The 19,040-nt window shown below is 36.7% G+C and overlaps 1 protein-coding gene across 3 annotated transcripts in view; it reads right to left on the bottom strand.

Annotated features, from left to right (window-relative positions):
• Window positions 1-19,040, bottom strand: part of KDM3B (lysine demethylase 3B) — a 55,453-nt gene that overhangs the window by 27,946 nt on the left and 8,467 nt on the right. For 2 of the 3 annotated variants that reach the window (XM_036897212.2, XM_036897221.2), the window contains exons 2-7: window positions 12,911-13,078; window positions 10,586-10,699; window positions 9,453-9,558; window positions 7,695-7,819; window positions 6,099-6,173; window positions 2,832-3,437 (exon numbers count right to left, since the gene is read on the bottom strand). In XM_036897212.2, coding sequence (XP_036753107.1) covers window positions 2,832-3,437; window positions 6,099-6,173; window positions 7,695-7,819; window positions 9,453-9,558; window positions 10,586-10,699; window positions 12,911-13,078 — 1,194 coding nt within the window. The remainder of the gene's footprint in view (window positions 1-2,831; window positions 3,438-6,098; window positions 6,174-7,694; window positions 7,820-9,452; window positions 9,559-10,585; window positions 10,700-12,910; window positions 13,079-19,040) is intronic. The other variant, XM_036897225.2, reaches the window with a different exon arrangement.

The following is a 19,040-nucleotide window of genomic DNA, read 5'->3' as shown; positions in this document are numbered from 1 at the left end:
CCCTCCCTGTAACATTAAGCTACCTTAATGACCTCAGGGTCTCTTGTGTTAAAGTTTTATTTAAACGACTGCAAGTTGCCCATCTTATAAAAGTGACTTCAGACCCATGACAAACCGACTATACACTTAAGGGAAAGATTTCTCTTTATTCCTAAGTCCCTAAGATGGACCCTATTGGAATTTGGCCATATATTTGTGGTTCTAAGTCAACTTATAAGTTGAATATCTGTTTCAATTAAAGCTAGACCTAAAGATGCTCAACTAAAGAAAACTAGTCACAGGACCTTTTTGTTATCATTAGGATCTAACAAGTCTCTAAACAGGGAAAGTATACTGATATATGCCCCAAAAACATTGCACAACAAATTGAAGAATAGAAAACTTTCCTTTTTTTGGCCTCAAAAATGTTGACTTCCGTACGTGAATACAGGTGTGCATAAAGAGCAGGATCACTTTTATATATATTACACACCCATATTCATACCCCGAGAGAAACATCCACAGCAAGGTACGAGCGCTTGTGTACAACCTGTTAATTTAATAAAACCCAGGTCCCTAGCACTTGACTTACAAACCAAAGATTACTAAAAAAATTAACTTTCAGGCAGTAAAGGATGATATCTCTAAACATTTAATTTAAAACACTGGGAACAAAAAACTATTCCATGACTGCCTAACGGATATGGGGTTTCCTTCAGGGGTGATGAAAATTTTTGGAACTAGATAGTGGAGATGGTTGTACAACACTGTAAAGTGCTAAATGCCATATGGTATCAGACACTTTAAATGGTTAAAATGGTAAATTTTATGCTATATTACTTTACCACAACTATAAAAATATTCTAGATAAAGAAAGCGCTATTGTTAAAAAGGGGGAAGTTTAATCTATTTAAAGTATTTTTAAAATATGCAAGAGGAGTCTACATGAGGACTTTCTTTGCAGGCAGCATAGAGACAAGAGAACCAGGCAGGCCACCTAGGGCTTGCCTCCAGCTGATATTTGCTACAGAGACTGCTTCAGGGTATTTTAACAGTTAAAAACTTAAAGCTCTTTATTCTTTTTTTTCTTCCTACTAACCAGCAAACCATTCTCTTAAGTCCCCTCCCAACAAAAAAGAAGAAAACAGACACAGCCCAGAGGCTTTGCTGTTGTTTCACTTGCAGGACTTGGCCAGGAGCCTTGACACCTGCGTGACAGCAAAGAACCAGGATGGGGAGCTCAGGTTTCACTACTAAAGTTACCCTTTAAAAATAAATACACACATGAATGAAAAATAATTTGGATGGTCCTTCATGTTCCTTCAAATGATTAAATTCTAAATCCTTTTCTTATAAGAAAGTGATGACAAACTGATTTCAACTCAATTTTGAGGACAAGAAGTTTCCTGGGGGCTAGTCCCTATTTTAGATTTCACATTAGTAACGGAAATACTCATTTCTGTACTTTGAAATATCCCGGGAGAATACTTAGGCTGACACATTAGTAAAATTACTGATACAGTCACAGAAATTTCTCCAACTTGTCTGGAAAATGCTCTGGAATCTGCATTTCATCTGCTCAGCTCTGCTACTATAAGAGTAACTGCATTCTTATAGCATGTGAAATTTGGTCGATTTTATAATCCCCATTGACATCTACATTGCCTTTGATGTGGAGTCGATTTTACTTAATTTGGGTAATATGCTCACTTACAAACACTATAAATCCACATAAGATCCTCACCTAGTTCTTTTGGGAATGCTGGTCAACTAACAGAGGATAAACCGTGAACAGTGTGAAATTTGGATTTACAGGCCTTCTCCTCTTCTACCTGGACATTTCACCTTCCTCCCCATCCTTGCACACTAGGGATTCACAAACTGCATTTGCTAGGGAGGAGAAGAAGTCAGATGAAATGTATATGCCATGTTTTATCTGGCATTGTTAGACCTAAAATAATTTCATTTCAGGATGTGAGCTCTTTCAAATAGAAATTTCAATTCTTTGTTCATAATATACAGTACTTAGCACACAGTAGTTTTCTACACATAATTTAAAAATCATTTAGTGCTTTATCTTTGTATTTCATATTCCAGCTTAACAGTCAGTATGAAAAAAATATGACTAGCATCATAAATCATACTTTGGTGACCCAAAAGAGAGTCAAAAGAAGTGGTTTTGATATTATTTTCAAATTTGATAAGGGAGCGAACTTGACATTAACTTTTAACAAAATTTCCATTTCAGCAACAATAAATGCATATTAGATAAAGAACACAGTAAACTGGATACTACTGTGATTAATTCCATGAAATTTTCCAGGTAAGGCTTAAAAAAGATTAAGTTAGGACAAAAAAAAAGAAAAGAAAACTTTTACAGCCATGTCAAATCATGGAAAGAAGCCCAGCCTAAAAGGAAAAATATCATAGAAAATGATGCACTGAAAACAGGTTGTTAACAGTAGCTTCCACACAGCTGTAATTATAGTGTTCACTATTACCAACACTGTAATTCATTAACCTTGCCTCACACAGGCCTGGTAGAGGCTCAACCACTATGTGAACTAGATAACTGAATTAAAAAGTTTTCCCACCACATCTATTTTAACATCTCATTAAATTGGGTATATAATCAGTTTTTGATTAGCTCAAATGTTCAGGTGACTTGTAAGAGCTGACACAGTTACTATAATATACACATTTGCCCAATGGGCAGTAAAGGACTACCCAGAGTACAATTAAAGCACATCTTAGATGTACTCCTTCCCTGTGGCATCTGAGATGCCTTTTAATGTGTTAACAACAAAGTACGGTGAAACAATGAACCCAGATCTTGCCCTGAAACAACTCACCTCTCCTGGGACCTGCAACCGGCTGCCTTTCTGTTTTTCCGGCCCAGTCCCTGCTGCAAGGCCAGTGTCTGAGATCCTCACCGTGGCTGGGGTGGAGCTGGCGGTAGTGACCACAGCTGCTGAAGCCACCATGCCCTGGCCAACTTGTTCCAGTGTTTTTCCTGCCTCTTTATTTTCAGCTCCACCCACCTCTGGGGCCAAAGGTGTCTGAGTCTGACCTGTGGCTGTAGAATATGGAGTGAAATGTACAGGTGTGTCCCCACCCACAGGCTCATCCTGTACCACCAGAGTCCGGCCATTTTCTTTGGTGTAAGTGGCAAAGCGGATGTTGCGGTTAATCTGGGGGACAAATGTAGTTGGTGGCTGCTTGGTTCTCTGATCGAGCCCTGGCTCTCCACTGGCATTCCCTCCTTTCCAGGGCCCTCGGCCTGCCTCACCTCCATCGCTCCCATTACTGTCTACTTCACCCCTGTCTCCTTTTAATTTCTTTGATGCAGGGTCACACCCAGAATCCGAAGCACTTTTCCTCCTCCGGCCATCTTTCCCCTCTATGCTCTCTCTCTTCTTCTTTCCTTTGGAAGATTTTACTGCTTTTAACGTACCCCCCTACAAAACAAAATTCAAAAAAGATTTATTACAAGGGACCTTCCATCCTGTGGAAACCATAAACCATCAGCTCTTCCCCATCTCTAGAAGCACCCAAAGCAGGCCCAGGTTGCCCACTCCCAATGCTAGCTCTAAGACAGCCCCTCTGTCAAAAAGTTCCAATATTCCTGTGACTCACATAGTCAAGATAACAGTTACTTAAGATTAACTCACTTGGCAAACCTTCCCTTAATAAAATGTACTATTTCCTCAAATGGACTTTTTTAAGGGTTTTAAAATTTTGTGAAATTTCTTTTATAAAACAGACTGCTAAAGCTAGGCTGGGAGCTCATTTGTCCCTTGATGAAAAAAATCAGCTTTATTTCATATTTATCTCCTGTTTGACTGAAACTAGGATTTCAAGTATTGAAATATACAATTTCCTCTATCCAGAAGTCACTAAAAACTGGTGACAAAAGGATTTGTGAGCTGTGACCAAACCAATATTTGTGAGCTGTGACCAAAGGGAAACGTGAATCCAGCAAAGCAGGTTTAGACTGCTCTTATGGACACTACCTCCAGAACTTATTTCAAAGCATTAAACAGAGGAAAGCAAAAAAGCAGACTACTATAGACCAAACTGCCAAATCTCTTAGCTCTTCCAATAAGTTCAGCCTATCTCATGAAATCTTACTTGTGCCTTGTTTGAGAGGCCAAACAACCTTAAAAGATATAGATTAGAAGGGGCAATTCCTATCTCTAAATACACTCCTTTCCTGAGAAGGACCAGGGGAGTGGGGCTTGGGGCATAGTTAACATTCTTGCAGGCAATCTTGTACAGCAAACAATTGTATCTGGAACACTCTTAGATTGGTATCCCACTATGAAGGTTTTCTTTTTAGTTGTATTCAGATAACTTTGACATAGTTTTATTCAGGTAAGTGTTACAGTGGCAATAAGTGAGTGACACAGTTATTTAGCCATTTATTATTTACCAATTCATTTACCCTTACTGCTTTTGAATATTTACAGATCTTTGTGCAGATCTGTTATCTTTGTTAATCATGATTATAGCTGTTATCACTGAAACTTTTTCAAAATTTATACTTCTTTCCAGTTCTCATTTTTTTCTCTTTCTCTCTCCCTCTTTGTTGCCTTCTTTTCCATCTTTTTTCTCTTAATTTCCTTCTACAACTTCTAACCAAAGCTCAAGATGTATTTGTTTCCCCCATAATTTTGGGAATATTAGTCTAAGTTCATAAATCTTTTATTCATAAGATTTGTTTGCTAAGAACTGTTTTCATTTGATCCTTTTAAAACTGTTTTATTCTTTCTCCAGTTTCTTATGGACACTGTAAACCACCCAATTTTCAGAACTACAGAAATATGATCAGTGAAATATCTCTTCTTTCTTGCTCATTCAAGGAGATGAGGTGACATTGGATCTCTAAGAAGGGTTACTATAAAACCTGGCAGAAGTGTTAATAATAATTGTACTTAGCTAGCTAAGAAGATAGTCTCATCATGGCAGAGCTGAAAAGAGAAGATTAACAACTGCTGCTGAAAACCACAGATCTCACCGCTAACTCATCCCGCCAAGTTGCAGAGCCTGGCTTATAGCAACCTCCTTGAGCAACAACTTCCAAATATGCCCTACTTACAGGGAGCTACTCAGATGTGAGTAGGTATCTTAGGACACAAGAGACCAGTCAGTACTCTCCAGCTATATCTGGCCAGCTGAACAGTACCTAGTATACAATAGGTGCTTAATGAATGAATGAAATAAAGAAGGAAATAAAAAAGGGACCAACACACCACCAAAAAAGTAATGGGTGTTTTCGGCCATGTAAACAGTCAAGAGACTTTCCTATTTGTGGTAATATAATAGGTAGTAAAAAGCTATTAAATTTAACATGATTCCTTTTCCCCTACCCTGATGTTGTTTTATCAAGTAAGGAATGACTGGATGAAGAAGATTAGGGAGAACTATACACATAGCAGAATGGCCAGGACAGCAATATTAGAGGTGCTAGGAGACTATGAGGAGTATGTGGACAGATGCTGTCCTAGTCAATGTCCTACTGAAGGAAATTCACACAGGATTCCTTGATTGGTTCAGATACTGATTTATAATATATCTTTTTTTGGGTTATGACAATTCTGAATGAATCAAGAGTCGGCCTGATTCACAGTAATTATGGAGTAATCCACTGTGTGCTGAGCACTGAACTAGGCACCTGTTTGATTTGATTCTTCTTGGGGTATGGAAATTCAGACTCCCTTGGAGCTCACTACTATCTAATGGAAAGAAAAAGAGGATACAGCTTCTACTCCATTTCTTATTGCTGGGTAGGTCATGAATATTACTACTGCTTATTATAGCTTTAACTGACTGATGTATCTTTCAAATATACCTGTCCTGAAATAATGTAAGAAGAAATAGTTAGGCCATGGATTTAAAAACAGATAGGCAACATAGCCATAATTAAAGGGGTTTGCTCAGACTAGGTCTCTTTCTTGAGACAATCTTCTCTTCACTAGACAATACCATGGAGAAAGCAAGAAATATACAGTGGCCAGGGCTGAAACTCACAGGGCATCCATGATACTTACACATACGGAATCTACACAACAAGATAATGCAAGCTCATAAGCCTGCTCAGAGACTCAACATTACTGTACCTCGCTCTGAGGTGTTGAATTGTCCATCAGCATCACATGGATCAGTCTGGGATCTACGGACTTGATCTCACCACTCTACAGTAGGAGCAGGACAGCAGAAAGTATGAAAAAGGGGAGAGAAAAGGTTTAATGCCTTATTTACCAAAGACATAATTATATATTTTTCTAATCTATATAATTATCTCTTTGTTTCTACTCCCCTAATAGAATGAAAGCTTCCTTAGAGCAGAGATCTCTACTATCTTATTCACTGCTAGAACATCTGAAACAAGTCTAGAATACGGTAAGCACTCAAGTATTTGTTGAATGAATGAACGGAAGAACTGAACTCGAGGCCCAGTTTTCTCTTTTTGGATGTTAATTTCAAATTCTGCATCTCTAAAACCTTCCTACTTTGTATTTTACAGAAACCCAAAACCTCTAGAACCAAAAATCATTAAAAGCACCACTCTACTAAGGAATAAAAGCTTTTGAGATGCCAATATGACAGACAGATGTCATATTTATGTGCATATCCTTTGACCTAGCATTACACACGTAGGAATTTATTACAATAAATAATATGAAAGTGTACAGGGCTATATGTTCAAGAATATTCACTGTGGCATTATTTTTATTAGTGAAAACACTAACGACTGAGATGTCCATCAATTTTAGATTAAATTAGTTATGACACATCTATTCCATGTGCAAAATATCCATCTATTTTAAAAAGATGAGGCAGATTTCTATAGTTATACAGAAAGATGTTGATAATTTACAATTAAGTGAAAAAGGTTACAGAACTGTATGTATTGTATGATCTCATTTATTAATGAATTATGATTTGTGTAATCATCACATAAACAGACAATATACAACTATTATACACATAGAAGATATTTGGAAGAACATGGAATATATACCAAACTCTTAACGGTGGTTACCACTGCAAGGAGTGATATTTCCCCAGGGGAAGGGATGGCTTTCAATATCTACTTCATATATGAGTGTTGTTTGAAATTTAAAAAGAAGATTAATAATTTTTAAAAAATTCAATAAAGAAATAAAATCATTTATGCTTACATTTATACATGAAGGCTAAGGGCAAGTCTGAAACCAATTCAAAGATACCATAAACACACATTTGTTTGCCTCAAAACACTCATTTATTATTTCTCCTAGACTATTCTCCAGGTAGCTCTAGATGTTATGTTCTTTGATCACTTCATTAGAAACAACTTTTTAAGCATTAAGAGGGAGTGGCATAAATATTACCCAAGGAAATGTTGACTAGATTTTTAACTAACTTTTACGAATATGATAAAATAATAATACCACTTCACATTTAATTATGGTTTTACAGATTTCAAACACTTTCAAATATATTATCTTAGTTCTCAACAGGATGCTGTGGGGTTAGGTAGACTACGCCTAATTTAGACAAAAACATTGATAAGAAAGTTGAACAGCCTTCTCAAGGTCATACACAGACATTAAGTGATTGAGCCCATGGTGGAACCCAACTCTTCTTACACACAGTGAAGTGCTCCATTCCTCTACACCACCCTCTGTAAGGGAGAAATGAACTTTAGATGAAGTAACGCAGAGCCTCACCTCAGTTACAGACACCTCCATAAGACGCGTGATGGAATCTTGATGGCTTACAACACCATAGAGCCAACTTTCTTCCCCCTCTGGTTGGTATACTTTGACCCTGTGACCTTGAACACTGTAGGGACCTAAAGGAGAGATCAGTTAGTATTACTATTTTTGGCTAAGCTATATTTGATGACGTTTTCTAAAAGCAGAAGGAAAATAATATGGTGTAAATATTTGGCACTTTCTGTCCTCTTGTATGTAACTGAGTGATTAATTTCAGATTTACATACTTAGCAATTTAAAAACAAAAGTTTTCCCAGTGACCTTTATAAATTATGTTTATTTGGAATCTTCCAAGCTTCCGACTCTACCTTATCTTAATGTTCCAACTCTAGAAATGATACAAGGAAGAGAAAGGAAACTAACATCAAAAATGACAGGCAAAAAAGTAGAAATGTTTAAATGTGACCACCTTTTAGGGGAAAAAAACAAAAAACAACCAAAAACCAAAAAATGACAGATAATGTGAAAATGTACACAGATCGGACATAAACATAAAAAAGTGAGAGGCCAGTAAGCTGAGTATACTATTTTGTTAAGTGACCATTGGAATGATATATAACCATTTACACTCTGCTATCTGACTTACAGTAACAGTAGGTGGAGAGTTCAATTTAGGAGGTTTCTAGCCTCTGTACTAATAATAGTCTGAACAAATACAGCACCTGTCTTGCTAGGAACACAGTTTCAAAGATATTACTTTATCAGCAGGTAATGTTACCCTGCAATTTCATCTGGCTCTCCAAGGAGTTTCTCTCTTCTGCATGTCTTATACATTTGCCACTATATAGCTAAATCATTACTTATTTTAAATTATTACCTCTCAGAATGATAACTAAGCCTCCTTAATTTTACTATATATTCTCATACACATCTCTCTCTCTCATCCTGTCCACTTGATTTTCTTCTCTCTACTATCAATTTTTCTTTACATCCTTTCATCCTCCATACCCTTCCTTATTTAAACATCATTTTATCCTGATACTCTCCTTCTCTAAATTGGGCAAGCTTTCCTTCTTTTAACTATTTAGATTTAATTTGATAAAAGAGAACCGAGGGAACTATTTTATTGAAAATCATGACTAACATGAGGTTCAAAAAGGAAGAGGAGTGGATGCATGACATGAAAGAAAGGATAAGTGAAGCGAGAATCTACCCTTTATGTAAAATCTTGGGCAAAATCTGTAACTGAACTGAAAAAAGCTAGTAATTATTTTTTATTTTCATTCTTAAAAAACATGCTGTTAACGTGAATGAGTCTGTGGACACCTTCCTTTATGAATATACCTTGTACTCTAAGTTGTTTTTTGTTGGTGTTAACAGTCTTTAGTCCTTGAGAACCTTGTAGACAGTAAGCTCAGCAGGGGCAGAGATTTTTGTAGCTGATGGTTATATCTCCAGTACCTTAACATTGTGTCTAGTACAAGGTTAGCCCTTAATAATTTCTTAAGAAATGAAAAAAAACGCAGAACAAGACACAATAAGCCTTTGTGTTATGAAATATCATATAACGAGGAACCAGTGGTCTGAGTGAGATCCTGCTTTCCCAATCTATTCCAGAGATCCAGCTGACAGGAGAAACTTAACTCTATCCACACACAAAACACAAGCATACATGTTTATAGCTGCTTGGTGTCCTCCCCATTCTATCACTTTCAAGATTGACTACACACTTGATTCAGAATTCAGGGGCTGAAGACTACCTGTTCTTACCTCGACTGAATATTTCTTGTAGTTTTTGGTCACTGATCAAAGCATTAACTGTTTCTCTCAGTGCAGTGTGTTCCAAAAGAATCTGGTTTTGGCTATCTGTTCCCATCTGGTTAAGATAAAAGAGAAATGAGTATTAAAAAGAATAGCAGTATCTACTCAGATAAGAAAAAGCACACCCCCGAGGAGCTCTTTATCAGCTTTGCCAGAGAATGTTCTGTAGAACCCTAGCCTCACGAGATGCTCTGTGAAAAATAAGTATGCTAGGATCACTTAGATTTAGGAAATATTATATACTGTATCTTTCTACATATAGTAGCATATTTAAATGCTCTTGGAAGATATGTAGGGAAAAAAGTCTGTTTAGGCCAGTGTTTCTCATACTCATTTGACCACAAAACATTTTATTCCATGTAAATCGTTTTGCATATTTTGATACTTATCCAACATTTATTGAGTGCCACTCATAGAAGACTAGGACTACAAAGATGAATAAAGCAAGGTTGCTGAGAGGGAGTAAAACATATCAACATGGAAATCATCATTAATATTTCATAGAACACAGGTAAGGAGATACTGCCCTTGGCCGCCTCAGTAAACAGCAAAACTTGAAAGTCTCCTAATCTTTAACCTTCAGACAGGAACCCTTAAGGGTGAAAAGTAAATATTGCCATCCATAAATTCTGAAACTTTAACCCAGATGTCAGTTTGTTTACATGATTAACTTTCCCTTTTCTCTGTAATTGAAGCTATACCTAAGCTCTTAATATTTAATGGTGCTTGGAACCAGCCCACCTCCTAGCCTCCCTGCCAATGACGTAAGATAGGCCTCTCAGACTCAAGTTATAGAAGCTGCCACCTCTGGGAAGCCACCTCTTCTGAGACCCTTAGAATTGTGGTCTAAGTGATTTTAGGTCTGAAGTCTTAAGTGGGGTAGGGCTATATAGCAGAGAGAAAAGCTTCAGCCACCAAATGTACTTTTCAAGGGTGCGCAGAAAAACTTTAAAACGCACAGGGAATTACTGGGAGAAAGAACTTACTTCAGTGCTAAAAGAAAAGGGGAACACCTTACTTTTACTCAACAAAGAAATCAGCAAGGAGAGAAATTAGCTAGGGCTAGAGCAAGTGTTAAGTACCTGGAACAGATGCAAACCATTCGCATCTGACAGGAAACGAAGCTCTCGATCCAAAAGGTATTCAACTGGAACCACGGAACCCAAACCGAGTTTATCTACTAGGGGAGTGAAAGTCTATGAAGTACAATGACAGGAAGTTGATTAGAATTTGGAAAAGAAAATATCTAACAATTCAATTGAATCTCTAACTTCAGAGAAAATACTCATTTTTAATTTATCTTTTACTGTAGTAAACACAGAGAAGCTAAAGCATAAGTCCTCTGAAACATACCCAACCCAGCACCTGCCCCTCAAATAACCACAGGAAGCAAACTAGAGCAGAAAGCCGGCTCAATACTCTTATTTACAGCTAAGAAGGACAAAAAGAATGAGAAATTTCTCATTCTTTCTAGGGATCTGACTAATCTTCTTGCCAGAGTTCAAGAGGGCTAAAGTACAGTAAATTCCTAGAATAAACAGTTACATCATTATCATCTCTAAAACTCATGAAATTGTTGAGATTTCTAGAATAATCGCTGTTATGATAAATTCATATTACTGTTTCACAAACAGCCTACAAAAGTCACCAGCCAGGGACCTGTATTCATTTAAGTGTCTTCTATAAGTTCAACTGAAGCATGGCCTTAAAAACAAAGGCAAAAAGACAGCTTTGTAAGGTGATGATATGTATAATTAAAAAGTAAAAATATTTGGTTATTATTTAATTTGGTTACCCACAGGAGAATTAGATTTTAAAAAATTAACCATTTATACCTATAATTTGTTAATGAGATAGAAACAAACAGATACTTTCAGAATTAAATTTTATAGCACTTAATAACTTGAAAAACCTTTAAGCATAAGCAACAAAGCAATAATAAACAAGTGGGACTACATCAAACTAAAAGGCTTCTGCACAGCAAAAGAAATGAAGAACAGCATGAAAAGTCATCATAAAAATGAGAGAAAATATCTGCAAGTCATATCTGAGAAGAGGTTATTATATAAAATATAAAAAGAACTCAATTCAATAGCAAAAAAAACAGTCTCATTAAAGAATGGACAAATCACCTGAAAAGATAATTTTCCAAAGAATATATACATACAAATGGCCAGCAGGTACATGAAAAGGGGCTCAATATCACTAATCATTAGGGAAATACAAATCAAAACACAGTAAGGTATCATCTTATACCTATTATAATAGGTATCATCAAAGATAAGAGCTAACAAGTGCTGGCAAAGACACAGAGAAAAGGGAACTCTTGTGCACTGCTGGTAGGAATGTAAATTGGTGCAGCCACTATGGAACAGTACAGAGGTTCCTCAAAAAATCAAAAATAGACATACCATATGATCCAGCAATCCCACTTCTGGGTATATACCTGAAGGAAATGAAATGACTACTTCGAAGGGATATCTGCACCCCCATGTTCACGGCAGCATTATTTACAATAGCCAAGACATGGAACAACCTAAGTGTCTGGTGATGGATGAATGGATATGGAAAATGTGGTGTGTATGTATATGCACATACACAATGGAATATTATTCAGCCATAGAAGAGGAGGAAATCTGTTATTTGTGACAACATGGATGAACCTTGAGGCGGTTATGCTTACTGAAGTAAGTCAGAGAGAAAGACAAATACTGTATGATCTTAGAGGTGGAATAAAAACCCTCAAACTCATACGTATAGAGTAGATTGTTGATTGCCAGAGGTCAGGGGAGTAGGGACTTGAGTGTAGGTGGTCAAAGAGTACAAACTTCAGTTATAAGAGGAATAAATTCTGGGGAGCTAATGTACAGCATGGTGACTATAACAATACTGTATTGTCTACTTGAAAGTTGCTAAGAGAGTAAATCTTAAAAATTCTTACTACACACACACAAAAAGGTAACTGTGAGTCAATGGATGTGTTAACTAACCTTACTGTGGTATCATTCTGCAATATATATGCCTATTAAATCATCATGTTGTACATAAATTTATACAATATTATATGTCAATTGTATCTCAATAAAGCTGGGAAAAAAAAGAACATCTATGAAAAAAAGACTAAGGATTACAAACACTGTTTCATAATCTTACTATAAGAAAAGACTAAAGGTGAAAAAATTCTTTAGAAACAAAAAGTATCAAATATTATCTAATATAAAAAGTTTCAAAAGACACAGGATAAAAGAGCTTTCCCAATTTTTGCTTTGGTAACTTCAGAATAGAAGTGTGTTAGGAATAAAATATGGAGTTCAGGGAATTATAAAGAGTTCAGCTACTGGATAAATACCACAGTCATATTATAAGAGTAAAGCTCAAATACGTTCCTAGCCAATAAAGTCACTCACCAGGGCTGGCCATTGTGCAATTGAGACTCGAGTGCCCTGGATAAGGACAGGGTCCTTCCGGGGTGCCCATACCAGAGACCCTTCCAGCAGAAGTACAATAACTTCTTCAGCATGAACTTTAACCCAGGAGTGTTGCTTCCAGTTACAGCCATCAAATTCTACAAAGATCTGCAAAGACAGATAAAAAGAAGTTTGAAGGTCACATATGGAAAAATCTAACACTACGATATATAAGCAAAGATAAACCCCTTGTTTTGAACAACTAGGAAAAATTTTAACTTGTTTTTAAGTTCTTTTAATGGACTTCAATAAAAATCAACCTTACTTCAGAGCCAGGAAGCTGGTCTCAGACTTAACTCTGAAAAGGGAGAACAGAGTTAAGGGAGCATGAGTTACCCACGTTCAGTAATTTTCAGCCTTGATTCTACTGAAATTTGTGGCTCTCAGTTTCTAATTCTCATCTAGGCACACTAGCTGGGGACTTTGTACAAGGCTCCATGCTAGGTTTAGGAATACAGAGAGGAATCTAGCACATTTTCTAGTCTCAAGGAGCTCATGGTCTAATAGATAGGAAGAGACATTTTTTACATTTCCACTGAAAATGACTGTGAACTTTTCCTTACCATTAATTTTTGGAATAGGGGAAATATATGCACATGGTGCAAAATTCAAAAGGATAAACTCTGGAAAAAAAAATAATTAGGGAAATACACATCAAAACACAGTAAAGTATCATCTTATACCTGTTACAATAACTATCATCAAAGATAAGAGATAACAAGTGCTGGCAAAGACACAGAGAGGACTGGGAGGTCCTCCAGTTTTAGGAGGACCTCCCAGTCCTCCTGAATGTGGACTTTTTAAGTACCACTGCCTGCAGTGATCTCATACCTGCTAACAGAGGCATGTTGTCATCACAACAATGCTTTGCTTCCTCCCAGAAGGGACACTCCACTTTTTAAGATGTACTTAAGTAGACACTATAAGTTTCTGAAACCAATTCATTTTAAATGAAACTACATTTTTCTAATAAACAATATGGTTAGGTTTGGCTTTTCTATATAAATTCTGACTTCGGACCATGTTCAATAGAACAGGAAGAGCAAGACACACACATATAGGCACCAACATTTGAAAGAGCTATATTCAGTCCCTAAAATATAGCTGATCACAAAAGAAGGGCTAGAGCATTTATTTACATCCCATTTCATTTTCAAAGAATGTTAGTTGGCTTTTGGGAAATACATGTAATACAATAAAATATAAATTTAAAAATCAGGGCCAAGCAAACCACAACAGGAAGTCGCTATCAAAATGTAAAAAAGGGAAAACTTAAGTAGGCAATAAGGATCTACACAGCTGCATGACTGACTGATACATTTGGTCCTGAACTTCCTAAAGCTCAGGCTGAAAATGGAGACATCAGTTGCATAGTTCTGTCTGAAAAGAAAACAAAGTAATTACTCAGGGAAGTAATGTTTTTCCAACCATTTGCCTCTGTAAGAAAGTTCTCATATGAAGGTCTTAAGCGCCATGTAGAACAATGTCAGAATCCGCATAGCAGAAACACCCAACTGGGAACCAAGGAGTTATCAGTTAGTTAGATCTGTAAATACTGGGGGCACCAAGCATGTCTTTTTTGACTGTATAATAGAGGTCTCATACTATATGTATTATTTTTTCAAATATGTATATAGATGATAAAAAAAATAAATTTCAAATCCACTGAAATTGTTAATGAATTCTTAACAGCTTTTGTTGGTATATATGTTCTCATCTAATCAACATAGAAATTATTACAACTATAAAAATCCAGGATATGTAACTTGTTATGTAGGGGACCTTTGCTTAGTAGTATATAGCATTAGGCTTAATCTCTATACAGGCAACAAACACTTGTGAATTGAAGTACACTGCTGAAAAGTTATCCCAGTAATTAAGTTCATTATATAAATCTATAAAGCTCTAGTTTTATTATTTATAATATGCCAAGGAAGTTTCATTTCTACTTAAAAAATAAAAATAAAAATAAAAATAAAAATAAAAACATGATTGGGAAACAAGGTTCAGAAGGGGAAAGCATACTTTTTACAGAGAAAGGGAACAATGAACTGCACCATATTTAATATAAGCATGGAAAAAAATATATATATATAAGCATGGGCTCACTCATATATATGTTCTTGGGGAATAAAACACAACTTCAGGTTATCTGCAGGCAACTGGAAAGACATATATTTAAACTTCCATTTAAAATGCATACTCGGGGACCAAGAAAGGTACTTGCAGCATAAAAAACAAAGCTTGGGGCTTAATGTTCTAGGAGGCTTGGATGTGAGTCTTAGCTCCACTCTATTAAGTATAAAACTTGGCAAGTCACTCTTCCTTCCTCAAGTCTTGGCTTTCTGCCTTGTGATATGACACATCTGTCTTACTTCACAAACTGGTTGTGAAAATTAAATAAAGTAATGGATTCGAAAACACTTTGGTCAACTGCAAAGCACTACTTGGGCAATAATATGTCATAAGATAAAGATAAATAAAGTAGAAGAAATACTGGGGATGTTCAGAGGCAGAAGAGGTCATTCTTGGTGTGCAGAGGGACTGACAAGGGCCAAGATCAAAGAAAGCCCCAGTCAAGTTCTAGGATGGCCAGGAGCTACAGCACACTGTGGGAAAGGGGTGTGAGATGAAGCAAAAAAGACTTAAGAGTCAATGTGGAAGACCATGAATTCTGGGATAAAATGTAGGCTTCATCCAGCAGCCAATGGGAGATGTGTGTGTGTGTGTGTGTGCATAAGAGCAACTGCCATCAAAAGGTTTCTAGTAAAAGTCAAGATGCAAACAGAGCAGTTGGTAAGGAAAACTCAGCTAGCTAGTAATGCATATAGATGGATTAGAGTTGGGAGGGAAGTAGGGGGTATTCTTACATGACCTAGAGTGGGGGCAGTGACATTAGGAAGGAAGTGACCTGTGCTTGCGAGAATCCATGAGTCTTACCAACAAGTTTGATGACTGGCTGGATGTAAGGGTAGTGAAAAATTCAAAAATGACTTGGATTTTTGAACCAGGTACTAGGAGGACAGTGGTGCCATTACATAATTGATGTCTGGAGGCAATGGCTGAATTTTGGGATAAAAAATTGGGGCCTGCAAGCTATAAAAAGGAACATGAAGTATTAAATGCCCAAGCTGAGTCTGACCCTGAGCGATGTAGTACTTTACAGGGCATTGCTAAGAAAACCAGAGGTTGAGGCTCCAAGGTGCCCAATGGCTAGATGCCATGCTGCAGTTCTAAGCAGTTAACCCCTTTAAAAATCAACGAGTCACAAAATTCTAAGTCATACCAACACGCACATACAAAGACAATACTAAAAGAAGTCACTGTACTGAAGTTGTAATGACTTCTATTCTTTGTACATAAGAACTTGAACATTTAAAAAGTTAATATTCAGGAACCCTGTCATCACATATCTGAAAACATCAGGGAAAAGCTGAAATACCCGAAAGCCAGATTTCACCTAACTTTAATTATATCTTAACCTGCCTGGGCAAAAGATTTCGAAGAAAGTATTTCACTTGACAACAACCACAGTGCTATACATTCTGGGATTCCAAGCAACAGCTCCAAGCTAAGAGTGTGAATTTGTTTTGAGAGCAATACAGAATGTGGACCCATGTAAACATGTTCTCCCAATGGTAAGGCTTATTTCTGGCCCTAGCACTGTGCTTTACCTCTTAGCTAGAGTAATGGAAGGAGTTATGACATATAAGGTAAAGAATCATTTCAGATCAAAGGACATAGAACATGAGTTCTTAAAATGGTAGTGGCCAGGCCATAGGACAGGAACAAGGGATATAAACTAACAAAAATCAATGGTAATGGTTGGACTGAGTCAAGACTGACTGATAACCTGAAAAGGAGTATGAGTTTATTTAAAAAAAAAAAAGTTTTTTTTTTTTTAAGTCTTAAAAAAATTTATACTATTAGAGTAAAAGTAGCAAATAGTACTATGACATGTTACAGCTGGAACCCAAGGACAAGGTCTAAAAACATTTCCTTAGTTAAGGAGAGTTGGTGGTAAAACTCTTGCTTTTATTTCAAAATTCTTTTTATGGTCTATATGTGATTTACATTCATTTTAGTGACATTGAAATGAAATAAATTCTTAAAATCAACTAAGTTTGATAAAAATCAGAGGGTAGTAATCTGAGTAATACAAGCCTTCATGTTTACCATATAATAATCAGTTTGGATTCTGATTCTCCCTAAGGCCATTCTTATACAATTAATAAAATTATTCATTTATTCACTCACTCAACAGAAACAGAACACCTCTCATATATTATGTTTACCACTTGCCAGGGCCAAGAACATCAAGGTGAATGAAGTAGCACTTGGTAGGACCCACACCCTAGATGAGCCAACAAAGAAGTACAGAAATTATTACAGAGCTATGTGACAAAGACAGTAATAAAGATTTTATCATGCTCTGTTAGGCTAGAGAAGGCATCTGCCTTGGGGAAGCGGAACAGTTTCACAGAAGAGGTGGTAGTGTGTACGCTAAGTCTTAAAGAACAAGCTGCATTCCGGCAGAGAAGGGGCAGAAAGACTTTCCAGCAGGTGCAAAAGCAGATTGAATTCTAGGAGGAGGCAGCTTACTACGAGTAACTGTAAAGGGCTGCCTGGCGTGTTTAAGGATGATAAACTGAAACGTCATGGTAACAGTATCTTTGTTTGGCTAGCATAATCGTTCTCTGTTGGTTGGTTTGTTTTTAATGTGGTCTTGAACATTTTCAGGAAGTGTCTGTACTCTCCAGTTGTCAATCCCCCAGACACCCTTTCGTCTGTCACCCAGCTGTTTTCATAAGCCTGGTCCCTGGACACATGTGAGTTTATGTTGCCTGCTATAGGTCTTATGAGGCAGCCACCAATAGTTTTAAAGAGGGAAGAAAGAGATATGGTAAAATGTTTTTTAGAAAGATAGTGACATCTGGGGGGGAAATCTTCTCAATACTCAGTTTAAACAGGAATTCAAAAGAGACTTCAAAGTATTTTATACCTAGGTGAATGAATAAACACACTTTATTAAACTGTAACATAAGGAAGTTTTAAAAAATGAACTATATCTAATAAACTAATATGGAAAGATCTCCAAGATATATCACATGGAAAAAAGCAAGCTGAAGATTATTTGGGGGAAGGGGAGACAGGAGGAAGATTGGGATAGGAGGGGTAAATAGTATTGTAGACTTAGAAAATATTCCATTTTTTTCTTTAAAATATGCATTCATATATAATTAACATTTTTCAAAATGGAAGAATTAACTTTAGTATCAGGTTTGGAAGACAATTTAAAGGGAAGAAACTGGAGGCAGGAAGACCCATCGAAAAGTAATGAGAACCCAGGAAAGCAGATGAAAATGGTCTAAACCCCTAAAACTGAAAGAATGGAAAGGAAAGGAAATCAGAGATTTTAAAAAATAGTAGGATATGGTGATGATTGCAAGCGGAAAATGGAAGACTAAGTCCCAAATTTCCTAAATTTTCTTTTCCAATTTCTTACCTATATTATGTTAAAAAAAAAAAAGAAAGAAAACAAGCCCAAAATGGAGTCACTTGTGCTAAATCCACATCAACAAACCAAGATTAAATACTTAATTACAGTTTCAGCCTCTCCCAGGAGTGGAATCTTAAACCAGTCAATCTGGAATTATCTGGCCAGCACTAATGAGGTAATCTGCTCAAGAGACCCTCCCCCTTCCCCTACCCCGCCACTTCTCCCACCCACCACCATCTCAAAGAAAGGTGACCTTGCCTGAAACAATTAGCTCTTTGCCAGCAAAACTTGTCTTGTCTCCTTCTGCCTACAGGTATCTTTGTTTTGCACAGCACTTTGGAGCTCCTTTCGGTTTCCTAAATGGGATGCTGCCCTATTCACTAATCAATGGATAAAGTCAGTAAGATCTCTGAAATCTACTCAGTTGAATTTTATTTTAAGCAATTGTTAACAAAATATGAACTGTTACAAATGATTTTTTTACAGAACTATGGGATATCTTGACAAGGTGGGGAATTTCTAGAATACTGCTATTTTCAAACAAAAAAGAATGTTCTCCCTATGGTTCCT

This window comes from Manis pentadactyla, chromosome 13, assembly GCF_030020395.1.
Source record: "Manis pentadactyla isolate mManPen7 chromosome 13, mManPen7.hap1, whole genome shotgun sequence".
NCBI lineage: Eukaryota > Metazoa > Chordata > Mammalia > Pholidota > Manidae > Manis > Manis pentadactyla.
Note: the sequence above shows the minus strand (reverse complement) of the source record. Positions and strands in the feature narration are given on the sequence as shown.